This window comes from Phoenix dactylifera, unplaced genomic scaffold (genome assembly GCF_009389715.1).
Source record: "Phoenix dactylifera cultivar Barhee BC4 unplaced genomic scaffold, palm_55x_up_171113_PBpolish2nd_filt_p 002134F, whole genome shotgun sequence".
NCBI classification, from domain to species: Eukaryota; Viridiplantae; Streptophyta; class Magnoliopsida; order Arecales; family Arecaceae; genus Phoenix; species Phoenix dactylifera.
Window position 1 is genome coordinate 17,501 of NW_024069403.1, and position 26,778 is coordinate 44,278.

Genomic DNA, 26,778 nt, shown 5'->3' on the forward strand with positions numbered 1-26,778 from the left:
AAGCATAACAAATATCAACTTAGTCATGATTGACTTACACTCAATCAAATTAAAGATGGGTCTTGATTTTGTGACTATATCTAAGTGTTGGCACCTCTCACTTCAACCATCTAGAAAGAGACGAGCATGCCAAAGAAACTTGTTCGTTGATGGAGAGTGGTGACAAGTCTAACAACAATATGTAGATGCACATGCATGCCACCAGTGTTGGATTAGTTAGAAAAAGGATAATCAAAGAAAGATGATTGAAGTAGTGTGGGTCCAGGTACCCTGAGTTTTAAGGATTTTCACTTTTGTCACACATCTATTCAAAAGAAGATGGATAGAGTAGAGCAGATGCTATGGTTGTAGTGATATACTGCTATTGCTACTTCTAAGCATAGAGTAGAGTTCTACTGCTAAACTACGAACAAGATAAAATAAAGGTAAAGCAAAGATAATTAATGAAAACTAGATTCATTCATTTGTCAAAAAGGTCTTTTTCATAATACAATTCACTTTTATTTTAAAAGATAATCCACATGCAAATGCCTACTCTTAGTAACAACCCACGTCTGGCCTCCACTTCTGGGGATTTTGGTAACTAACGCCAACTATCATCCCATTACTCATGTTCGTCAAAATGGCCAAACCCTCTACTGCCCATTAGAACAATAATCATGCTCGATTGGTTGTGACCTGTTATTAGTCTCCTTTCAGCCTGCTCCATAATAGTTCACTTATGGTTGTCTACCTCATGTTGACCTATAGCATGATCTTTTACGCTTAAAGGTATTTTTGGATTGGTTCAGTCAACTCTCTTTATACTGTACGTGTTTACTTCAGTCTATCAAACATCTTTTTACCAGCAATCTGGACAACCACGCCAGCTTAGGTCTTGGTTTGAGACTTGGAATCCATATCTGATCCTATTTGACCATATATTTGGTGATCCCTAGGCGTCAGGGTATGCTGTAAACACCAAATCATAGTTCTATCATATTTTGCGTCGATTCAACGGACAAACTTATCAAGCATTTCTCTTTTCATGTACCATACCTTACTCTTACATTTCATGGGCCTTTTATTTATGTAAACTAAATCATCTTCGTGTATAATTCCATCTTATATCATGGCTCCACTTTCTCTATTTCCCGAACTAGCCCTTCTCTATTTCTTTTTGATAAGCATTCTGTACTTTGCTAGTTAGATTGTGAGCCAAGTACTGCTCCTTCGGTTTTTCTTTCACGCAAAGAACAAATATGGCTCCTTACGCAAAGAACAAATATTGCATGCAAAATTAATTAGCTACTTTTGGGTGGAGATTACTTTATGACTAAATTCAATTGTAAGATCTTGGGCCATTAATAGATGCCTAGTGGGATGATAAAATAGTCATTAAACCAAAGTCTGCAACATAGCCTTATAGATATGACATCTCCATCTACTAGCATCGAGATTATGACACCAGCCTAATTCCTTCTCTAATGTGTTTATGTTCATATCTAGATGTCCATCTTACTAAAAATACTCCCATATTAATTAAATAAACTATCACATATAATTTAATTTATTGCTTCTAAGTGAAACAAGGGCTTGCAATCTACAAAATTAGGACTATATATATATATATATATATCAAAGTTATGAATAACAGAATATTTTAACTATGGGATTGAAAGATCACAAGCACCTGTAATATACACATTTGAATATAAGAATACTGTACCATAATCTCTTGTGCAGCATATGTTAAAATTTAGCTACACCTAATATTTTCTTGGTATCATCTTGCTTTTTGCTCGATCTCTCTTCCAAGTACCATGACTTTCCGATGCAAATAGTTATTTCTTATGTAGACAATCTTTTTAAGAAGAATAATTATGTTAGAGTTAGATTCCACACTTCAAGTTAAATCTTTGAAAAAAGTAATGAATCAAAATCAAGAATTGACTATTCAAATTAAAAATCAAAATCATTTTACCAAAAAAAAAGAACAAAACCATTAAAGATGATCTGCAATATAAAAATATCCAAAAATCAAAATTCAAGTGTTTTTACGGTCTCTAATCTAAGTATCAAGTTGTACAAAAAGGAGCAATTTAATAATATGATATCATATTTTACTATGATCTAATCATCAAAATCTAGTAAATTTAAATTTATCTATGTTTTAAGTATGTAGATCATGATCAATGAAGTAGATTTCTAGTTAACGTGCCTTATCATGTACTTTAGCACACCAATGCAATTGTTACGGTTCATTTTTATATCTCTTTAATGCACAAATTAGAGACTATAAAAGTACATGAATTTTAGTTTCTATATATTTTTTATAAGGTAGATCATCTCAATAGTATAGATATTCAATTTGGATGACATATCATTATGTTGAAATCATAATTTTTTTCAAAGATTTAACAACAAATGAATAGGCCAACTTACTTATTAATGCCACTCCACTACCAAGTGTCATCTAATTGGAAAGGCATGGGAATTTTGTAAAACTCTTATTTGATAGAATCTAAGACTAGGTTTGGGCATATATGTGATTACCAGCTCTTTGGAAACCCTCCTCCATCCACTTATTTCTTCTTTCCTTGTCTAGGTACTTTGTCTTTTAACATATAGACACCTTCTAAAACACTTCTACTTGGCTATAAGAAGCAAGGAAATACATGAACTAAATATAACAATTTATTTGTCTAGTCATATTAACATAAAGAAAATGGCAACTTAATTTCACATTTCTAGTTTAATAGCTATTTAACAATTTAGGTTCTTGAGATGGAGTGTTAATTGCTCATGGGATGTTCATGCAATGAGAATTTGATTGGAAAGTGACTCTTCAACTGCGACATGAAAGGTCATTGGCTCTTACAATCTTAGTCATGTTCTTGAAATTTTTTTTTGATGGATATTTGATCAGTTACCAACAATATTATCACAAAATGAAAGTAATTGAGTTGTGCAGGAAGTTTAATTCAACAAAACAAGGTTTGGTTGGAAGGTGTCTCATAAATTGCAAGATCATATATAATTTGCCCTTGTAATTTTAAGTTTGCTTACTATCTTCATTTGATGGATATGTGTGACAAAATTACCTTCATTTATGGTAGACATATATTTTAAAAAGGTAATTATGTTATAGACCAATTAACCAATTAAGGAACCAATATTAAAGGTGACATCAATTGAGAGGATATTATTCCTTTTAAGGCTATTTTATTTTATCAAGGCTAACCTTATTGGTTGATATTTCTTTAGGGCCTATTTTGGTAATCCAGCTAGATTGAGCTAAATTTTTTGCTGGATTCGTAGATTAGGCTCCCCATTTAAGCATAGTTCATATCAATCCAATATTTCTCATCAAATCTCATGGAAAGAAAGAAAATCTTCACCTTATAGTTTAACAAGCCCACGACTAGGTTCTTAGAAGATGCAGTTTGAGCGCACCAAGAAGTCTAATTTCCGCAGGATATCTTTATAGAAATACTTGAATGTATTCAATATATTTTGCTTTTGCCAATGAAAAAAAAGAAATAAAAAGTAATTATTGTAGTCCCTTGCAGCTGCTTTCTTTCTCAATTCTTTGTTTGATGTTGATTTATTTTTAATCCTTGACTTGTTTATAAAACTAAGAATAAGTGTCTGTACATAAATATAATTATGCAGAAAATATGTCAGGATTAGAAATTAAAAACTATGTATAATATACACTCCTCGGAGGCAAAATTTGGACAAAGGAAGATTTATACCAAGGATAAAAAATTTATTTTTTTTCCCAAAAAATCATGCGACAGTTGCCAAGAACGGGTGTGGACCTTTGGAAACGCCTACCAAAGATTCTACACAAAAGAGACGCGGGCCCACATGAAACTTCTGGAAGCCTTGAGCTCAGGAAAGGCTGGAAAGCTCGTCCTTTTCTGGTTCCCGTGTTTTCCTGGCGCTCTCCCGGTTCAAGCTTGAACCTAAATCTAAAACGAAGGCGGAAGGAAAGCAAAGCCGCTTGTTCTATTTTTCTCTCTCTGTAACCACCTCTTCTCCTTAGCCTTCCATTTCGCCGCCGGCGAACGAGCCCAGAGTCAAAGAAACGCTCTGTCGATCTTTGTTTGAGGGTGTTCTCGATTGAAAACGACGAGGGCTGCTCAACAATTCTTTTATGATCGACCAGCGCGGAGGTCCGACTCGATTTCTTTGATCTTTCTCTCTCTTTTTTTTTTTGAATCATTAGTCCGGCTTTTTGTCAAGAATTATCTATTTTTTCCTGGTTTATTTTGTTGGGTTTTGAGGTTTCCGCTTTCTATTTTCTTTCGTAATTGGGATTTTAGTTCGGAAAATGTTTTTCTTGGGTTCTGGGTTTCTATTCCATTGTGAGTATCTGAGTCCGGCGATTTTGGGGGACAAGCTTTATGTGGTATCGTAGGGGGTAGCCCTAATTTCTCCCGAAAAATGTTTTTTAGGGCAAATAAGTATTTTTGATTTGTTGTGGCTTCTGTGCTCCAGGGTTTCGCTTTCCTTTTTGAAAAAAGAAAAACATATCGTCTTTGGGCATCTTTTAAACGAGGACTTGGTGCAATTGTATCCATCGTTTCGTTCTGTCACCGAAATTTCTCTATTTTTCAGGAATCTCAGCTCAATTAGTCGCAGAACGAACCCGGATTTGATGCATCGAGAATTATGAGATTTCGTGTTATACTTTGCTCGGGAGCTTGCTATTTCATTTCTGGACCAAAATTGCATTTTTGCTTGCGAGTCTAAGATGCCATCTTCATATTTTTCGAGGCAGAAAGTGCTTCAAGCCTCTGTGGACATTCTACTTGGGCGGGGCCAGAGCTTGTCAGTTAGCAATTCTGGTTTCTTTCAATCACATCCATTTGCTACTCTATTTAACAATATTCGGCTGTTTCGTAGAGCCGATCACCCGACTGCATTACCCATCACTGGAGCACTCCCCTGTACAATACGTGTTCCTTCAGTTACTGGACCTTCTTGTCAGTCTGGCTTGTATCAAGTCGATAGCCTGGTTTCTGAACCCATCCAGAGGTTTCCCTTTATCCTGTTCCAGAGGAATATAATGTCAACTGGGAATTCTTTATGTGTTGAAGCTGAAATGGCTGCACGGCATTTGGACAATTTACATATGAAGAGTGGGCAGATTTTGAACAATGTGATGAGAGCTGATGTTTGTTTTCACAACAAGAGTCTTGATTACTGCAGAAGAGTTTCTGGGAGCTTAAAGAATCGAGAAACATGGGGTAACAATATGATATATAAGTGTTTTTGGTCAAATGCAGCTGGAAAAAGTTTGGGGCCCTATCCTTTTCTAGAGTCCAAGACCAACGGGATTTTGTCATTGTGGTCTGCAGCATATTCTACTAGAGCAGCTCCTGATGTATCTTTTGATTGTTCTCCCAGGGAAGAGCAGCCTGAGAATTCTTCAGTTTCCTCCAACGAGTATGGTTCCTGGCATCTATTTAGAATGGTTTATTTCAATTATTTTTTAGTTACGTTTGTGACTGCAGTGATACACCAGACATCTATAGTTTTACCAAAAAATTATACTTTTCACTGTATGTTATGGATAGGTTTTTTTGTTGGAAATCAACACTAGGACTATCAAAAGCGATTCACATTGCTATGTGAACAAATGTTATGAAGAGTTTTGGTGGTCTTTTGATTATGGCTGTGCACTGTTTGCAAACTTCTCTGCAATATTAATTAAAAGTTGAACTCATGAGCTATTAATTTTGTTTAACATTCATATGGTTATTTTTTGGCACTCGTAGAATGTAAGAACAGAAAAAAGCATTCTAGGTGGAATTCCTTCATTTGAAGAAAACAGTGGGGAAATTTCATTGCCATCTTTTGCAATATTCTCTTTCAATTTGGGTAAAGCCGGATGGCTGTGGATATGGTTGTATAGTGCGCACATGTGCAACTTGTCTTCTCCTTAATAAAAGAAATTTGTCTTCTAAAATCATTTTATTGATTGTATAAACACTTTCTTGTTTTAGATTAGAAATTTTAAAAAGCATACAGCCCTTAAATCATATAAGAAAGAAAACGAAATTGCAATCCAATTTTAAGTTTGATGGAAAATTTAAGACCAGAGGTCTGTGAATTATTGTAATGGCACAGCTCGTGTATTTCTTTCTAATCTCTAGCTAGACCGAAAATACTAGGGAATACATAATTTGGGAATGTGATCTTTTTGATTTTTGAATTCATTGCTTTGATAGATTTACAGCAAGTTCTCTTAGAACATCATTTCTATAATTTCCTTTTCGTCTGCTTGTTTGCCCTTGCTTTCTTCCATCTTGAAACCTGTTCATGCAAATTGCCATTATTTAGGTGAAAGAAAAATGTTAATGCTAAAGAAAAATGATAACCTGATTGAATTGAATTTAATTATATCCTTGAGAAGTGTAATTTCTTATCTGGCTCGTTAAGCAAGTTTAGTAGCTAGACCTGGGTTTGCACTCTATAATTTAGATTCTCTCTTCTCTTTGGCATCATGTAGTTTCTAAATTCTTCATGCTAATCATCCCACTGTGAAAATATTCATCGACACTATTGTTAAATTGACCTTTTCTCTATGTAGTTTGACTTACAGAAATGAAACCAAACCTTAATGGCTTGCTGTGGTACTTGAATATTTTACCTATGGTTTGCTCTGGTACTTCAATTATTTTACCTATAACTTTTGAAGTCTCATAAGTATAAAGAAGCTTGAAGCTTTTATTCCGTATATTAAGAGGAACTTATTTAGCAGTAGTAGATTGAGCTGACAAGTTGCACTAGCGTTGGTTTTGGCATTAAATGAAAATGGAGGGTTATTATGAAAAGGAGACCTGCTGTTGGCTATGCTGTTGCGAAGTCTTAAATGTGAGCTATATAAATTAGGTCCAAGTTCTCAAAGACAGTTGTTTAACATGGTAAGACATTGTGTGGTATCTCTGAGCAGGTGGTAGAGATTCTAGAGAGGAGTGAGCCATATAGTTTTTTTAATTCTATTGTGCAGATTGTGATAGATCTTAAGAAGCTTGACTAGATTTTTTTTTTTTTAAATTTTGGACTAAGGATATTAGGAAATCATTAAAAGTAATCTTAAAGTTAGTAAGAGAATATAGAAGTGTCACTTTTGTACCTTTGTCATGGTGATAAGATGCCATCAACTATGAGAGACTAGGTTTTAAAAAAATGATCCCCAAGCAAACTTAAGACTTCTCATATAATGTAATTCCAACTAGGTGGCTTAGATGTCAAATACTTGAGCCATAGCTTGCTATCCTGCTTAAGGGCTCACTGCATTTTCCACTAGTTCTGGATACACCGCTACTAATTTCTCCAATTTCTCTTTGCCAACTTCCCACTCATGTAACTGGAACAACTCCCAAAATTCTTCCCTGCTATAACTATTGTGGTGCCAAGCCATCAACTACTACAAAAACTGATGAATCAGATTAAATATAGTAACAAACTTCCATGTATTAGGATTCCAAATATTCCACATGAAATCAAATTGAAGGTTTTACTTGTTGTCCCTTGATTTGCATAGGCAAAACAATCACTAACCACATCCATAGCCTCTTGAGGAGGTTAGAGCCATTGGAACCTTGCCCATCCAGATGTCCAGTTAAAAGCTTGACTTTGAAATGCATCCTTTGTTATACACCAAGCACAACAGATCTTCTTGTGAGCTATTATGCCATTAAATGACATTTTGGAAGAAATACTTGATTGGTTCTTCTTGATTTTTTGGACATCCTTACTAATGGTAGTCACGTTTGCCCTGTGGAGAGTGAGTAGCAAGAGACTCATAGTTGACTCAGTAAGGTTTGAAGGAGGATTGATCTTTTGAAGAGTTTTAGAAATACTTGCTTTTCAATGCATTCTAACATTTCTGTTTTCATAAATATTATTGGAGTGCTACATTTGATTCGAAGCAAGGAAACCCTAGGAACCCATTATTTTTTACTATAATCATGAAGATTTTTGGTAACTTGTTCTTTAAGGGGCAAAGAGAAGAAATTAACATTGGGTTTTGTTTTGAACTCACTTGTTTGTAATTGTGGTATAGTGATGGTACCTTTTTATATTGTAATGTTTTCATTGAAAACTTGGTTAGTATCAAGTTCGTTGTTATTCTATTAATAGGGACATGTTATGATAAGTGATAGATATTCTTAATTGGATTTTGGATGGAGAGCTAAACGAGCTTTGATGGTTATGGTGTCTATTGGATATATACCAGGAAATGGTAAAACTTCAAATTGCGTGCCTTGTCTATATAGATGTATATTTAGGATATCATGATTGTTGGTTACAACTAGTATACAAGCTAGATACTTATTTTAAGTATCCTTTTTTTTGGGAAAAAAACTAGAAAGTTTTTGGAATCTTACCTTTTAAATACGCAGTAATTCCTTCATACCTAGAGGGATGAGGGGAAGGGCTTTCTTTTGTCTCAAGTGATTGTTGACTTTTAAAGGATGGATGACTAATTTTAGATTTTGCAATGTTAATTTTATTGTACAATATGAATCATGTTCTATGGATTTGAATGATGGCTATATTGAGTTTGTGGATGTTGATTTTATTGTATTAAGTATGGATGATGCTATTATGATAACCATTGTGTTTTAAGATTTTATACACACATGCACATGCATGTGATATATGTATATATACACACATATACATACATATACATAAACCTTCGCGTATCCATGTTATACTGTAATTTATATCTATTTCTGTGTTATAGGATGTGGAACTCTCACTTTTCTCATTGAATATTTAATTTTCTTTCAATATGGGTAAGGCCTAAAAATTTTCATGGTTGGGATTTGGTTGTTGAAAGTATGTATGAAAGTATGTACTAAATGGTGTGTGCATGTTTGCATATGTAAACCTTGGTATATCCCCATCACACCATAATTTATATCCATATCCTATATCAATGTCCATGCTTCATAAGATATGGAGCAGTCACTTTCTCATTGAATATTTAGTTTTTGTTTTAATGTAGGTAAGGCTAAATGCTTTCATGGTTGGGATTTGCTTGTGGAAAGGATGCACAATCAGAGGGGGTGCATGCGTGCGTGCATGTGTAAACCTTAATGTATCCATATTACGCCATAATTTATGTATATTTCCTATGTCCATGCTCATGTTTCATAGGATATGGAACTATCTCATTGAATATTTAGTTTTTCTTCTTATGTTGGTAAGGCCTAAATATTTTCATGATTGGTATTGGTGGTGGAAAGGATGTACAAAAGGCTTGCTGTTTGCTATAATAAGCTGTGGTCTTTGTGAATTTTATAACAATATTGTACTAAAGGCGCAATTGGGTCTTTATTATATGATTTTGCATATTTTTCAAGAAGTGGAATTTTTTTCCTGCTAGTAGGTTTATGGTTGTGTTTTGATCATCCAAAGATTCCCTTAGCTCATAGAGTTGGAAAAAGAAAATGTCTGCTATAAGTAAAATCTCCCAAGTTATTTATCTTTATTTCATGTTCAATTTGAATTTTCTTATTGCAGTGTTAGCTTTTAAACTTCCAAGCATCTCTTCCTAAATATCTTAATTCTCTTGCAAAAATTGAATTGTTAAAAACAAAAAGTATAATTTCAAGTAAAATATCACCAAACATAGCCAAAATAATTATAATTCAGTGCAATATCCAAACACTTTCATGAACATTAAATTGCTGGATTAGCATCTGTTTGTAACACAATGTTTTTTTATATTTATTATAGCACTAAAATGATCTATGCCCATTATCATCTAAAAAACTAATTTACCTAAGCACATGTTGGAATCACTTAAATATTGAATCATTCCTTATATCGGGAAGATAGGTGGATTTGTTTCTTGACAACCCCTCAATCTTCACTCCTTTCCTCTTTTGTTTTCTACTCAGTGAATTTCTTTTAGCTTTCTAATGTATCAACTTTGGTATTTAGCTTTTTTTATCTAATAAACTTTTTATAAATAAATGTTAATTTATTATCTTGTTAGATGATTTGTTCATTCACTTTCTGTGTCCTTTAAATTTGTGATAAATAACTCCAGTGTTCCCCAGTGTGTTGGTTCTGTTCTACTTCTCTTTATTTGATTTTTTTTTATAAATTTTTTATACTGCATGTCCTTATGTTATTTGCTCTTGCTAACAGTGCTTACTAGAGTTCTAAGTATTGATTACAGAGATTAAGTTGTGTTGAAATATGCCTATTTGTTGTCACTATGATTGATTTCTTTCTTTATTGTCATTTTGATGCTCACATTCTTTTTTGAGAACTAAATGACTGTCCTCTACCAGCTCTATTTCTAAGAAGGCTGTTTGAGAGCCTTCTAATTGTTAATGCAAGTTTGAGCAGAACTAGAAAGTTTGCGAGGCCTATGCTAATTAAGTGCCTTTTCCATATTACTAGAAAAAATTCAATATTTTAGTTTGTGAAAGAACAATTTTTCTTTTATGATAACTGGAGACTTTTAAAATTGGTCAAGGATGCAGATGCTTGTTACTTGTTGGGCTACATTAATGAGAAATTAAATTGTGCTTTTTGTGTTGCAGGAAAAAGCTGGGTGATAAAACCTTGAAGCTGCTTTCTGGATCCTGTTACTTGCCACACCCAGATAAGGAAGAAACTGGAGGGGAAGATGCTCATTTTATATGTGATGAGCAGGCCATTGGTGTAGCAGATGGTGTTGGTGGCTGGGCAGATCTTGGAGTTGATGCAGGACAGTATGCTAGAGAACTTATGTCTCATTCGGTTGCTGCCATCCAAGAAGAGCCCAAAGGATCAATTAATCCAGCAAGGGTGTTAGAGAAGGCTTACTCAAGCACTAAGGCTAAAGGATCATCAACAGCATGCATTATTGCTCTCACACATCAGGTTTTGCTACTTCCTTGGTCTATCTCTATTTCCACTACATATGGTTTGTTATTTTAATTTGCTTGAGCTTTGGAAAATTTCATTATGTTGATGATTTTATAAGAGAAACTTTACCAATATCGCACTTGCAATTTTCTGCAATGCCTTCTCTATTGCCAGCTGTGTCAGAATTTCCCGTAGTGGTAAGGCTTGTGCAAACAAATTCTTCTGAGAAAAAGAAAAGCAAGTCATTCATATATATTGCAGTAGAGGTAAGAGTTTTAGCTATGCATACCTTGTAAGAGTTCTTTTACTTTTGATTTGCTAGTATCAAGAACTTCTTCATTTTCATCACTTCTACCATTCAATTAGTTCCTTCGAAATACCATTCTATATTGTCCTTTATCACCCCTTGGATTATGACTACAAATGGCATTAAGAATATGCCAATCTTAGAGTTATGAAGATTTTCATGTTTTCTGATGCTCTTTTATGAAGATGGGAGGGTTGAATGTGGAAATGTTGAGAGAAGAGATAATGTTTCAGCAAGTTTTACAAGAGTGCAGCCTACAAGGTGTTATGGAACTTGAGACAAAATATGCTGGTGTATGAATGGTAGAACTGTCCATTTCCAATCAACAAGCAGATTACCCTTTTCTATCTCTATTTTTATACAGTGAACTGTTTAATCATACTAAGCTGGCTTACCCATGATCTTCCACCCATACACTATCATTCTGTTTGGCCTCAAGCCCCCGTATGCGTGTGTTCTTTTCAATTCTTGTTCTTTTCTAGAAATGTGAAATATTGTTTTCCTATCCTTTTCCCTAGAATAGTCCTTGTTCAGCACATTTTTGAAGTATACCCAATCTTGGTCCATTTTATGGCAATCTCAAATGATTCTTGAATTTGAAATAATCCTCTTAAAAAGTTTTCCTCATAATTTGCTTCTTTTCTATGGCTTTTGGTCTGCTATTTTTTTAATTGGCTGGCTAGTAAGCTAGACTTGAAATAGATTGCTTGTATATCATGTTACACTACATTGTTTCCCTGTGTGAAAATTTCTCTTACCTGCCAAAAAGAAAAATATACACAGGAACAGCACCCCCCCCCCCCCCCCCTCTTTTTTCTTTTAAAGAAAATTCTGTATGTTGGAGCTGAAGTGGTGCTCATACATATGAGCATGTAAAAATACATCTATCTTGTTTTTTTCTTTCATGATTAACATCTTTATGTCTTTTTACTTGTAGGGCATACATGCTGTCAATTTAGGGGACAGTGGCTTCATTGTTGTAAGAGATGGGTGCACAATCTTCCGGTCACCTGTACAGCAACATGATTTCAATTTCACATATCAACTTGAGAGTGGCAATGCCAGTGATCTACCTAGTGCTGCCCAGGTCATTTCATATTTTATGTGATTATTCTTGTTGCTAGTTTTGGGACCATTTGATTAATGAGAAGCTTGGGTTCAGTTTATATGATTAAAAATAATTAATTTTTCTCCCTCTAAAGGGGTTGATAAGGGAACCTCTGAACTCCTTTAGCCTGAAGTATATGGAGGAGATCGAGGCTCATATGTAGGTCACCGTATCGTGAAATGATATTGATGGTTGATGAGAACTATCAACCTAAATACTGGTAGCATCCTATAGTTATCTTTTTAAATCACCACTGGGAAAGTAGATGATTATCTTAGCTTCAAGAATTAAATGCTTCTTAAAGCTTGTGTTAGTTTATATTCTTGTGGAAAAATAAATCATTCCTCATTTTGCTGTGAACAGGTGTTCACCTTTCCTGTCGCAGCTGGTGATGTTATAGTTGCAGGAACTGATGGACTGTTTGATAACCTGTACAATAATGAGATCACAGCTGTTGTTGTTCATGCCATCAGGGCTGGGCTGGAGCCTCAAGTGACAGCGCAGAAGATAGCTGCTCTTGCTCGCCAGCGAGCACAGGATAAGAACAGGCAAACTCCTTTCTCGTCTGCAGCCCAAGAGGCTGGATACCGCTATTATGGAGGGAAGCTTGATGACATTACTGTTGTGGTATCCTATGTCACTGCCTTCGGTGCTTGAGACATACTACTCTTGCTTGTACATACAATCCTTAAAGCCAGCAATCAAGAGGTATGCAATCAATAAAAATCTCCCCTTTTCATTCTGTGTTGTTGCAGTTGCATCTTATAATGTACAGGAGAATCCAGGATGTCTTGCCATTGCATTTGGATTTCATTTTAATTTGTGAAAAGCTGATGTTCATTAGAATCTTGTATACTTTTATTTTGTTTGTCTGGAAGCAATTCAAAGTGATACAGTCTTTATGCCTTACATTGGAGAGACTTCACTTTGTTCACTTCATTCTTTTCTTTTTACCTTTTCATTGAACACAGTTTTTCTCCTCAATTCCAAGTTTACTTAGTTGAGTACAGCACTTATTTCTTGGAAAGTCCTATTGTTTCTTTCTTTACATCCACATTTGCTCCTGTTTTTGACTGTCTCAGGAGTCTCCTTGTTGGCTGAATCTGCATAGATCAGGAGTCTAGCTTTATCTTCAATGTCATGCTAAAATTCTTTTTTGATCGATTAGACCCAGACTTAGTAATTCAAAAAGATAGTGTGACATACAGCCTCATATTCTTCTATCAACAAAAATTTTGTCCCTTTACTTGGACCCAGCCTACTTAACCATGAACCCTACGCGGACCTTGTTTAACTTATACACATCGAGGCATCCTGTCTTGGTTCTTCTATATTTTTGGCTTCTATTTGTCAGAAGAAATGCCGTCACCCTAAAATCCTACACAAAAAAAAGGAAGACAAACTTATACTTTAGTGGGAACCTCTTAAACTCTAAAGCTTGAAAGCTAGCTTACAAACAATTTTAAAATTCACGAATAGTATCTCAAGTGGGTTTTCTACATTATCTCCATTACTAAACCCACCATGTCATTGATCTCTAAATAAATTTACACATCTTGATTTTTTGTTTCTTGTATAAAAACCCTCAGGTTGGATGGTAGTTTATCGGAAGTAATATTATCATATCAAACCATGCATGTTTTTTTTTCCCTGAATAGGTTAGATGCTTTTGCTGCATCAAATTCATTGACAACAAAACTTTATTTCAGCATTTCAGCTGGTTAAAGCTGTCTTATCCAAATTTACATTCCATGATCATTTTCTTAATCCTTCTTTTAATTTCTTAAAGAATAGCAACCATTTAGTTAACTACTTTGTCTCCACTTTATTGTCTCATTCCTAAAGCAACTATATTACCCATATTTCTCCCATCTTTTTATCCAATCACTCATCCCTCCAACCATTTTGTGAGACTTATGCTTGCAGGACTCGATATTTCGTGAGCATTGAGTACAGTGACATGGTAGTTATTACTGAGGATTTAGGATCCATATTTCTTGGTCTGCATCCTAGAATAGACTAGTAAGATATCCGGTCCTTGGTAGGTTTGAGACCCCAGTACCTATAAAACTGAGGGTGTCTTGGTTGGTACTTGTCTCCAAGTTGGTGCAGACCTAGTTGGTGACAAGGATCATTTAGTACTTGTCAGTAAAAAGAAGCCTGAGGCCTCTTCTGCCTTCTTGGTTTGCATGCGAGAGAGGGAGCAAAGAGCAAAGGGAGAAAGAGAAAATGAGAGAAGCAGAGGCTCATTGGCAATTGTTGTTAAAATCTTATGATTCACAATCCGGATCAGATCAAAATGGCCCTAAACAATCTAGATCTCATTTTTTGGATTGAGATCTTTTGAAAAATAAGAACTAGATCCGTGTTATTTATTTTACAGCCCCCCCTCCCCCCCCGGATGATAAGATTTGACTTGAATTATGATATTTAAATATTTTTTTCTATGATTCATCTGATCGTATTGCTTTGAAGTTATTTATTAAGTGTTGACTAGTAAAATTAACAAGCTTGTCATTGTATTTTATGGAGTTTTAAGGGAAAAAAATTAGTATTTTTTTAAACCATATTAAAATTTTATCCTTGTGTTTTTTTCTTAAAATGTTCTAACTAAATTGATAATTGAATCGACAGATATATAAATATCTTGAATAACCAGACATAGTGTTTGGTTTATTAGACATGCTATACTTGGGTTTAGGTTGGTGGAAGCTAGGCTTCTTGTATGTATGGCCTTTTATTCTTCATGACTCATATTTCAATTTTTGAATTTCTTATATGTTGAAATTTTTTTGAAAGAGACCAGAGTAAACCTTATGTTTCATGACCCGATCTGTAACTTATTAGGTCAACAAACTCTCCTGATCCTTAATTATAACAAACAAACACCAAAAAATCTCTAAATAATCATTTGAAATCATAAAGAAAAAAACAAAAACTGGAAAAATAAAACCAATATGGTATTCCAGTGATGTATCGGGGCACAGACCCATCCCAAATATCAGTATGGTATTGTGGTAGTACAATATTGACTTGATCCATGGCCAGTACAGGGTATGGGACTAGGATTTAAAACTTTGGCTGCTACCTTTGATGCTGCACCTACTGTGGCATGCTGGGGAGTGAAAAGGGAATTTGGAAGTCTTCTTGAATGAAAGACACAATATTTGAAGGATGTGTGATTGTTTTATAACAGCCTACGCTGTTTCATTAATGTGCTAAGCTGCTATTTTATGTTATAGTACATAAAATGCAATAGTATATTGTACAATTATCCTAGGGGTGTGGATAATTGTAGTTTACCGTATGTTATGGTATGATACACTACTTAATATTATGATATCAATTGTTAAAAAAATCAATGATTGGAAATGTTATCGTATGATATACAGATTGTTAAAATAAATCCATAATTGCAAATGATACAATCTTATCTGCTTTTCAACATTTTGAAGATTGAGGCGAAAAGTTTTAGGGGATTCAGCTTTGGTTTTAGGACCCACATTCAACTTTAAATGCCACACTATCATTATTTTTGCACTTGCTGAGTTGGCTATTATCTCCCCTGCAACTCTATACATAAGATGCTCATTTCCATCCTATAACTCACAGAATTCTAGAGTTGCTTGTTGATTCTTTTTGTTCAATTTTGTGTTCATAATTCATAATTTGCTTTTCTTAATAAATTGGTTTTGCTAGCATGACGGGAAAATTCATTTTTATTGATTTTTATTATATGATATCAAGTTTTATTTTGATTTATAAAAAGTCTTTTAATAACATGATTTGAAATTACTGAGGATATGTAAGATGTATTATATGAAATAACATTTCAGCAGAAAAAAGATAAAATGGAGATTCAATAAATCAATTAGGCTTATTTTTTCGTATAGAATTCTTAGTTCTATTTTCTCATATTAAAACAAAGCTTGTTTTCAAATGTATTCAATTTGTCCAATTTGCAATTTGCTAAAGATTTAGCAAATTACGTAACTATGATTCTACCAATCTGTACATCAATCAATGTCTTGTTAGCAATATTTGATCATGCCTATGAATCCTTTGCAAGCAGATATTTTGGTTTGATATTGACAACTGCTAATGTATGTTTTATTGGTTGGTTGCTTGATGTTGTAGCAACCTTATTTGTCATCTATTTTGAACTCTAGAGCCGATAGTTTAATTGGAAATACAAAGTGAACAGCATGATTCCAAAGAAAAATAAGTTAAACCATCAATCACAGCCATAAACTGTAATAAAGCGAAGTATCAAAATGAACCCCCTAAAGCAACAAAACATGATCTAAAAAAGGTGCAACACATTGCCATGTAATAGCTTCTGTGGTGCTGTGTAAGACATTTTAGTGCATTATTCTGTTCTGTAGAGGATGACACAACCATCTGTTAACTTTCCATTGTCTCCTAGGGGTCTGCTTGGCCTCCAAGCCGTAGCTCATATGGAATGACTCAGGATGCTATTAACATGGGAAATAGCAGTCGGCCCAACTGTTACATATCCTCGGCCTATGAGTGGAAAAGAAACTTCCAATCAAATGAAGGGAGAGGGAAAAAGGAGGCAGTTAAAGGCTTGTTTAGTTGCCTGTAATTGACATCCAAACATAGTTCGACCTAGGGGAGCCCACTTCGGAAATTTGTTTGGCCCGATGTGGAGCTGAACCAAGTTCCAGCAATGGCCCAATTTAGGGAGAAATGGATTGAAGATTCTTCAGCCCAGGAAGCTGAAGTTACTTTGGCAACACGGGCTCCTTCTTAGCCCACTTACACCAAACCAAACAGGTCCTGATAGTAGAAGAGGAGGGGCCAGTTGACAGTCGAGTGAAGGTTCTGGCCATGGTTTGGTATTGGAGCGTGGAGAAAGACAAAGGGAGGGAGGTGGGGGAAACAGAGGAAGAAAAAAGGTGCGAGGAGGGGTGCAATCTTCTTGCCATATGGGGAGGGTGCTTATTGGAGTAGATGGAGGCCATGGAGGACAGGGTCTTTGAGTGGAGAACACTAAGTGGAGAATATAAAGGTCTCAAGCTCTTGAGGTCATGTGGTGTCCTGATCCATGGTTGGGTGCAAGTCGCAAGCAATGAGCATTTTTGGACCCTTTTCTTGTCGCTGACTTCCAAGCAAGCTAACAACTCCATGATTTTGCTTGCAACTCATTCTTTGCAAGCTGATTGAGTTTTGAGTGCTTAATGTCTTCTATGTGAGCAATGGAATCGTGAATTCCATATATTTAGTTTATTTGGCTTCATTAATTGATGTCATTAGTTTCATTTCTATTATGAATAGTGTCATGCTGATGGGGGTGTCTATGGCTTGGATCGCACCAGATCAAGCCATGGCTGACTTGGCCATGGTTGGGTGCAAGATGCAAGCAAAATGAGTCTAAAATCTTTATTTTTGGATCCTTTTTTCTTGTAGCTGACTTGCAACCTTGTAAATGACTTGCAAGCAAGCTAACAGCTGCATGATTATGCTTGCAACTCATTCTTTGCATGCTGATTGAGTTTTTGAGTGCTTAATTTCTTCCATGTGTGTAATGAAACCTTGAATTTCATATCTTTAGTTTGTTGGCTTCATAAATTGATGTCATTAGTTTCATTTCTATTATGAGGAAGGTTATGCTGATAGGGGTGTCTATGGGTTAGGTCAGACCAAACCGAGCCATGGCTAGGTCGGCCAGATTTTTATTCCTCAAAACCAAGGTCAGCTTGACTGAAGGTACCAGGCATGGGCACGGGAGCTTGCCAATTTTGTTTCTGGCCATGCTCAAAACAGGCATTATTCAATTTTTATCATAAAACATTGCGGCACAAACTTTCGACTTTCTAGGCCCAATTGGGCTTTAGGGCCCAAAAGTTGACTTTGGGCCTAGTTATTCTGGGTCAGATCTTTGAGCTACTTGGACTGTCCCATTAAAAGCCTTACATGACAAAGAAGGCTCTTCGAAATGCAGTTTGATTTTATCCTGTATTAGAGTTTCTATAGAAAACCTAACTCTGAACATAAATTCCATTTTTTTCAATTTTTATTTTTAATTGTTTTGCTATAGTTTAGGACAGTGAGATGAACTGCTTGTTATTGGTTCATTTTTGCATGTTGGAGCAGGCAGTGTTGTCGAAAGTGCTCCATCCATTTGTCTAAGTGATTGGGAGAGGCAAGGAAACGTCTGAGCACCTTAACAATCCCTAAGCGAGGCTGGTTTACCAAGGGCACCTAGGCAAGCACCTAGGGCAAAGCGAGAGGCATTTAGGTGAGCGCCTCTCGTTGTCGAGAACTATTCTTCTTGTACTGTTTGACCTATTCTCTTAGAGCTTTCTTAGTTTTATTTTGATATTGATTTTGATATGTAAGAGCTCTGATAAACAAAGGGTTACTCTTGGATGTTCGACAGTTTTACTCGTTCATGTTGTGTTGTTGAGTAACTTCAAACATGTCTGTATTTTGTTATCATGTTTGAACTTTGAAGCTATTTTATTATGTACTGGTTTATTTTGGCTGACTTATCGTTTAAAAGCATGTTATCAAAGATGGTATTTCGATGTGATGTTTGAAAGTTGTGAAACCTTATATCTAATGTTCAAGGTGGTCATGTTTTAGGATGTTGAATCTTGGATAATGAAATTTATGATGTTTGCACTGTTTTTAGATACCAATATTATTTATTTCTAATGCAATTATTGAACTTTTTGTAAATTAATGCCTTGCTTTCCTCATGTGAATGGATTTATGGTGCATGGTGCCTTAAGCGATGTGGGGGTCTTGTCATCGTATCAGTGCCTTTTGCTTTCCACAACCTTGGATTAGGGTTAATCAATTAAAGATGAGGAAAAGTTCAAGGAATAGGGTGGATAAAAAAGGAAGTTCAGAAAATTTATTAATTCTCTGCAAATTTAAATTGCATACTCAAATCGTGATACTTGAACACTAAAAGGCTCAAAATCAATTGTAGGAATAATTACTCCTTCAATCAGTGTTGCAAATAAATTAGAGAATATATCTGAGGCCTTAGGAGGAGAAAAGTGCTCATTAACCTGTTTTGTTGTCTTTTCTTTTCCCATTTCACCCTTGCCTTTTCTACTCCTATCAAAGAGGATGGTTTGAATTCAAGTTTCAAATCCTGGTGGGACATCCCGAGGGTCGGGATGGGGCACCATCCTAAGTATCACGATGTGCATCTTCCCACCATTAGTATCCTGTTCAGCTCATTCTGGGGCATACTCCTTCCCAAGTGCAGGGATGGGGCAGGACGGCGTGTATCGGGACGTCCCGCCCCATGGGATTCTAGTCATTGGCTTGCATGTCCATATGGTGCATGGAGGGTGGCAGATGACCTCGAGTTCCTCTTCTTAAGTTGACATGGGCTACATGCCAGCCAATTACCTGTGTGCTAATGATATTAAATGCTAAATGGGATAAATTATGGAGTAGAAACCATTGGAAAATGCTGATATATAGTCTCGACTGTCCACCAACAGATGTTTAAGCAACTATTTTTGAGAGACATAAAGCTAGCATAACTATCACCTAAGAACCTAAACTTTAATGGCATCAAATAAATAGATTTTCATCACTCATAATCTCTGCTCTTGAAACATAGGCCTGATTGTACACCTGGACTACATTAACAATTCGACTTTATCACTGTTTATTAGCAAAGGTAATTGCATTATGCTCACTCATTTCTTTGTCCAACTTAGTCCATGACCAGTCATTCAAAGCATAGTATCAAGATTGTTCATCCACCTCAAGATCCCTTCTTCACTCACTTCACTCGGACATTTCAAACCAAACTCTCACTTTTAGCCGCATCCAATATAAAAATGCTTTCTTTGACATCTTCAAACAATCATTGGAAAATATATAAGGTCTGGGAATTGATGATCTTGAATCTTATATTTCAAACTCTTGGAAAGAATTCTTCTACTTCTCTCATTAGTTAGGAATTGTTCATAAAAAGGGACTTCGCATACTCAAGACTCTTCATTGCTTCCTACGAGGACATTTTTATGATCCCTCAAAATAAATTTCGACACAATTAATAATCCACTTCAAAATACTGATGAACTCTGCTAAGTATCCCCTTCTGTTGCATGTGGAAGGAGGCTGGAGATAACTTCTACCTTAAGATTACTATATTCATAGGGCAGAATCTATGCGATCCTCATTGGCTAATTACAAAGATATCAAACTGGTCTTTATTGCTGAAATTATGTCGCCTTTGCAGCTACTGTAATTTTTTCAATTCAGTTACTTCTTTGGCAATGAATGCTGCCTGATCCAGCATCTACTCTTAGTTTACAAACCTCCAATACATGACACCTTAAAATAACCAGGCATTTGTAGCGTAAAACTTCATTACACTTATCAGTTAGCTGCTTACACAATTGTTACGCTGTCATTTTCCAATTCTTTTTTCCTTTTCCCTTTTAAAGATATTCATTACCTCACAAATTCACCTCAAACTACTTCCACACCCAGTTGAGCTTCATGTAACCAAGGACCATACCGAGATCGTGTGAGAAGCTTTTTTCTTTGGCTTGTGTGAGAGATTTACCTCTTAAAATCCAGATTGAAATCTATTATTACTTTGCCGTTGCCCATTTCGAGTCTCAAGCACATTGTTGCTTAGTGCAAAGGTGTAATTTTCGTAGGTTTCTTGGATCTGGGTAATTTTTTTTAATGGAACCTGTTCCAGTATTGATTGGGTGCTTATTTTTGTCGGTTTCGTGGATCTGGGTTTTTTTTTTTTATGGAACCTGTTCCAGTATTGATTGGGTGCTTATTTTCATAGGTTTCGTGGAGCATGCTTACCCAAATCATCTAATGTGTCCATCATTTCACACCCTCGGCATTTCATCGCTGCCAGATACTCCACAGCCGAGCCAGGTCCATCTAAAATATTAATGAGTTTGTTATTAAGCCTTGCTATTAGAACCGTCTAACCATTCCGATTTCAAAATTGGGCATATTTCAATTATCATCAATAGAATCAGCATTACAAGTTTGGACCTATCATGCTCATATTTGCCCGACTGCTGGAACGGAGAAGTGTTCTTTTTTTTTTTTTTTTTTGTAGGTTTAAGTAGTATGCTGTTGCTCTACTCTCCATTAACTAATAGCTGCAATTCTGCTACTGGTAATTCATCTCACTCTCTTAGATCCCAATGTTGTGTAAGCTTGCAACTGGGCGTCTGATCTCATTGGTAAGTAAATTGTTGTTGGCCGGTTACAGATGGCATCATTGCAGAACAATCAGGCATATATGGTTAATTATTAGGACTGTGATTTAATTAGTTTCCTTTTTTTTCTATTTGGTAAATCGGATATATTATATCGGACCACTGTAAATATATCAGTGTGACGAAAAACAAAAAGCCAAAAATTGAGAGAAAACATCTGTCACCGGTCCACATATATTATTGCTACCTAATCTGTAGTATTATTAGCTTCTCAGTAAAATTAGTTTCCTCCAAAACTTTATTCAAATATTGAAATCATAAGAATAGCAAGTGCTAGTTTTCCCACCATGATTATGTTACTGCATTGGCACTTTGAGCTTGTCCTTCGAGTTCATTCCTTCGGATAAGAAGGAAACCGGCAGCAGTCGCAACAACAGCAACAGGGACGTGGATAAAAAGTATTTTTTGCGGCTGATTTTCTCATGATTATTGGATTATCTTTTGTTGTTTCGAACGCCATGATCTAAGATGAAAACCAGAGAAAACATGGATGACTTATTCCTGTCCAATGTCAACTCTCTTAACCTATTAAATTATGTAGGAAGATAAGCTCGCCATTGGTTTAAATTATCTCGTTGTGGGTCTTCTGGAAGTAGAGAGTTCACTGAATTTTAGCTTTAATTTCGCAATGGGAAAGTATTCGGCATACTTGGTGGAGCCAGTTTTAGGCCTTTGTAGAAAGGCTATTGTTTTGCATATAGCCTTGTTAGATATGAGAAATATGTTGTAATAATTGTTTCAAAAACATCTGATTGGAAAAAAAAAACAATATGAAATAAAAGATATATAAAGAAGAAACAATGTAAAAAATAAAGGGACAAAGCTATATAAAGTACAACAGAGTAACACAAGTCTTCACAAGCTACACAAAAAGCAATATAGTACTAATTGCCGTTATTCCTCCTACGAGAATAAACTTGCACGCTAAACCTTCCCTATTTTTTTCCAAAGAACTCTTCCTTCTCCTCTCTGTTCCTCCACTGCTCTTAGCCTCCATTTTTCTTGTCTTTTATCCTCTTTCTCTTTCATGTATTTCTTCCCTCTGTCTTTCTAATCTCCTAGTAGCTTGTTCTTCCTCCCTTTCCCTTTCAGTTGGCTCTTCCTCTCCCTTCTGCTTCTTGTTAACTCTTCTCTCTTCCTCGCCTCCTCTTCCTCCTCCCTTTTTCCAACCTCTTCCTCCTCCCTCCTTCCTTGCTGCTTCTTGTTTTTCCTCCGTGGTCTGTTCTTTCTCTCTCGTCGTAGGCGCTTCCTCTTCCTCTCTTCTTTTAGCTTCCTCCTCTTCCCTCTTCTTGGTCTCCTCTTCTTCTCTTCTTCTAGCCTCTTCCTCCCTCTTTTTAGCTTCCTCCTCTTCTCTCATCCTTGCCTCTTCTCTTCTTTTAGCCTCCTCTTCCTCTATCCTTTTAGCTTCCTTCTCTTCTCTCTCCCTAGCCTCTTCTTCCTCTCTCCTTTCAGTTTCCTCCTCCTCCCTTGTAGCTTCCTCTTCCTTCTTCTTGGCCTCCTCTTCCTCCCTCCTCCTAGCTTCCTCCTCTTCCTTCTTCTTGGCCTCTTCTTCCTCCCTCCTCCTAGCTTCCTCCTCTTCCCTCTTTTTGGCCTCCTCTTCCTCTCTCCTCCTAGCTTCCTCCTCCTCCCTTCTAGCCTCCTCTTCCTCTCTCCTCCTAGCTTCCTCCTCTTCCCTCTTCTTGGCCTCCTCTTCCTCCCTCCTCCTAGCTTCCTCCTCTTCCCTCTTCTTGGCCTCCTCTTCCTCCCTCCTCCTAGCTTCCTCCTCTTCCCTCTTCTTGGCCTCTTCTTCCTCCCTCCTTCTAGCTTCCTCCTCCTCCCTTCTAGCCTCCTCTTCTTCCTCCCTCCTTCTAGCTTCCTCCTCCTCCCTTCTAGCCTCCTCTTCTTCCTCTCTCTTCCTAGCTTCCTCCTCTTCCCTCTTCCTAGCTTCTTCTTCTTCTTTCTTTTGCCTCTCAACCTCTTCCTCCACTTTTCTCTCTAGTTCCTCAGCACATGAAGTACAAGAAAGCATTATTGACTCGCGTTGAGATGTTAACAAAGTCTCAATCGTCGTATTTGAAGAATTAAAGGACACTTCCAAGATCCCCCTCTCAATTGTTTGAAGCACTGACCTCTCTCCCACCAAGAACTGAGGATAGTTCTTTTTAACCATGGTGCTGAACCCCACAAAGACGAACGAATTATTGTTGAATGATATTTGCACCATTGGATGATACCTCGGCACAACAAAGAGATCCCCTTCTTTAACTCTAAACTGTGTGTTTTGGCATCTGAATGTATCCCCGCCCTCACCTGAAGGTTTGCTGGGGCAAACAACTTGCACCATACCTTGCCCTTCGATCACTACAGCGATCTCCGTTGCCGTGGGATTCCAGTGAGGCCCCATCATAGAACCCTTCGAAGCATTAAAACCTTGACTTAGTGCAGCATATTGAAAGCATGTTTGTGTACTCGTATGTAGTATAAGATTTTAAGGAACACACAGCGCTAGGAATGTCGAAGACTGCTTACCTCGGTCAAGTTCACCATGAACACCCCAAAGTGTGAGCCCTTGAGAGATCGAAATTCTTTTTTAGTCACCGCAATGCTCCATCCATTGCAGTTCTCCACATCAGGCGAGGTGCTGTAAATGTTAAAGGTCTTAGTTTTTGTCTTCTTCTTCTTCTTATTTATGATGTCAGTTGGACTTCCTAGAAGAGCTTCGAATATTCCTTCTTTCCAGTTATGCTTTTTACTCTCATTCTTCTTAGGTGTGAATGGTATAATTGATGGAGGCTTAACCCCTTCGATGCTGCGAATGATTTCCTTGGAAACCTTGCCAAACAAAAATTTCAACGAATTATCGACCCAGGACCGAATGTGCTCCACAACCACAAAGTATTATCACAGACATCAATGGCTATCAGAATCAAGGGACTGTAGAACAACATAAAAGTTGGAATAGAAAAAGAATACACCTTTATGGGCTAGCTAAATACGTCCTCCATTTCTTATTAAAGAGATCTGTAAGAAGAAAATTTAACTTAGTAGAATCTCTTACCCCAAAACCCATCTCGAGAACTTTCTCATCAAAGCCTCGAACCAAGTCACTAATATTTGAGTAAGCCCCAACAAAGGATTCCTGCATGGAAAGCCAACACTCTATCCATCATCCGTGTACACCAACAACCCTAAGGAAAGGCATGCAAGCATCACACATGCATGACTGCCTTGAAGGTTAGGAACTATACCGAGGGGTTTTCCATATTATTGGTGTCAAAGATGGCATTAATTCTTAGCTTCTCTCTCATCGGACTGGGGTGGCTCCTCACATAGAAAACGGTGCCCTCTTCGAGTCTATAGATATCACCACGCTCCACATCGACACGGGTGGTGCCATCCTCAGTTGTGTAACTCACCGTTCCACTCCCTGCAGCATATATCCATGATCACACATCCTATTAATCACCACATAAAGGTTTTTTTTTTAAATAAAAATGATATTTGAGCTACAGGGAACAAAAACAATTACTTAAAAACTAAAAAATATATTTTTTAATGATAACTCCAAAATCTATCTACCTCATGTGGATCAGCCACTAATTAAGTTCCTAGTACTATAAAGTCGTTCAATCCCCACCATTTCACAAATTGTTCACTTCCAGCTCAAGATTATGTAAGAATACTGGCCTGTTTGCACGTAAAACAACATATCAGTGTGGAGAAGCACAGGGAGGAAGAGCGAGCTGGGCTCCATGGTGATGAACTGAAGGTGGTAAAGCCCCCTGTACCCATCATGCACATCAGCGGCCGTGATCAGCCCAGAATCAGTTGTCACCAAAGTCCTCCTGCTCTCCATGGGCACCAGCCGACCAAACTTTGGAAACCCCTCGCCATTAATGGTCACGAGGGACCACAAAAAGATCGCCGCTAGCAAAGTGGATGTCATCTTTCCCATCTTCTTCTCACTCTCTTTCTGCCTTAAATAACTCGGAGAGAGGTATGGGGTGGGACGAGGGTTTATATGAATGGGAAGCGATTAGAACCCGGGGAGGCTACGTGGGGAGCTGTGCGAGGCGACGTGCATGGCTGCCACGTTGCGTGAGTTGAGCGAGTCACGTAGGCGGTTCGAATTCGAACGAAATGCCACGTGTTGGTTTTGATGGTGGTACGTGGAGTATCTCATCTTGTCGGGATGTGAGTTGGTCTTTGATACATGGGAGACTGATCAGATGGTGGAGATTGGATCAGTCGTCAGTTAGAAGGATTACCAAAACAGTTGAATCTTCTCGAGCCGAAGTAGCAGCGTGGGCTGCTCGGGTTGGGCGTACTTTTGAGCATTATGGGCTTTGATTGGGCTTTACATGTTCTAGGCCCATGAACTGGCCTCTGGGCCTTGAGAAGTAGGTTGCACCCCGGGGAAGACAAATGATGCCACATTGGATGTTGGCACGTGAGATACGAAGGACAGGAAGCTTGTGATTTTTTTGGTCAAATGGAAGGTGGAGTTAAATTAGGTGGTGGTCCCGGTGGAGATCTCATTTTATCATTTGCCTTTGGGGATCAAAGGGGGTTGGAGATTAAACGCCTAGGATTGGAGATGTCTGTGCCTCACCTTTAAGATTTGGACATAAGAATATGGCGCTCTCTCTCTCTCTCTCTCTCTCTCTCTCTCTCTCTCTATATATATATATATATATTTATCTATATGGATATATGCATACATACACACATTTATAGACATATATACATAATATAGATATGTATACGTAGTACATATATATATTATATATATATATATATATATATATATATATATATATATATATATATATATTATATATTTTTTTGAGACAAATAATTTGCTTCCTTTTACTGATTTGGATACTTGATATTGATGCTAATACTCGAAGCAGCTTGGACAAATGTGCATGCATAAAAGCACTGCGTAGGTTACCATATGCTATATATAGTATCACACTCTTACCAACATATCATAAGTTCCATAGTATTCAACATCAGCTTGCCAAGAAAGCATAGAAAACATGTGCAATATGTACATTTTCTAAGACACATTTTACACTACAGAAAAGCTTGTCATCTTCGATATATTTTTAAAATAATTGCTTGTGCTATATAGCGTTGTAAAAATGGGCACCAATGTAAAAATAGATCTTTTTGCATGTTACTGGACCCAAAACTAGAAGCGTGTTCTGTATAAGAAGGTTGATTATATAGACGCGGTAGCATAGATTCGTCATGAA

General features: G+C 36.8%; 2 protein-coding genes across 5 annotated transcripts; one reads left to right on the forward strand and one right to left on the reverse strand.

Moving 5' to 3' along the window:
* The first annotated feature begins 3,910 nt into the window (after positions 1–3,910).
* LOC103713558 (probable protein phosphatase 2C 55) lies at positions 3,911–21,551 on the forward strand. Of its 3 annotated transcripts, XM_008800533.4 has the most exons (7): positions 3,912–4,160; positions 4,606–5,436; positions 10,566–10,887; positions 12,117–12,266; positions 12,651–12,995; positions 18,405–18,549; positions 21,091–21,551. In XM_008800533.4, the coding sequence occupies exons 2-5, from the start codon at positions 4,742–4,744 to the stop codon at positions 12,942–12,944; spliced, it is 1,461 nt and encodes a 486-aa protein (XP_008798755.1). In that variant the 5' UTR covers positions 3,912–4,160; positions 4,606–4,741; the 3' UTR covers positions 12,945–12,995; positions 18,405–18,549; positions 21,091–21,551. The 3 variants fall into 3 exon arrangements, with proteins under 3 accessions (XP_008798756.1, XP_008798755.1, XP_008798754.1); XM_008800534.4 differs by lacking the exon at positions 18,405–18,549 and having other exon boundaries at positions 3,911–4,160; XM_008800532.4 differs by lacking the exon at positions 21,091–21,551 and having other exon boundaries at positions 18,405–18,843.
* Positions 21,354–25,491, reverse strand: LOC103713559 (vicilin-like seed storage protein At2g18540). 2 transcript variants are annotated; one of them, XM_008800535.4, is made up of 5 exons: positions 25,205–25,491; positions 24,766–24,944; positions 24,576–24,656; positions 24,047–24,349; positions 21,354–23,930 (listed from the first exon to the last, which is right to left on the reverse strand). In XM_008800535.4, the coding sequence occupies exons 1-5, from the start codon at positions 25,470–25,472 to the stop codon at positions 22,548–22,550; spliced, it is 2,214 nt and encodes a 737-aa protein (XP_008798757.2). In that variant the 5' UTR covers positions 25,473–25,491; the 3' UTR covers positions 21,354–22,547. The 2 variants fall into 2 exon arrangements, with proteins under 2 accessions (XP_008798757.2, XP_038979095.1); XM_039123167.1 differs by having other exon boundaries at positions 24,766–24,940; positions 25,201–25,488.
* Positions 25,492–26,778: the final 1,287 nt, after the last annotated feature.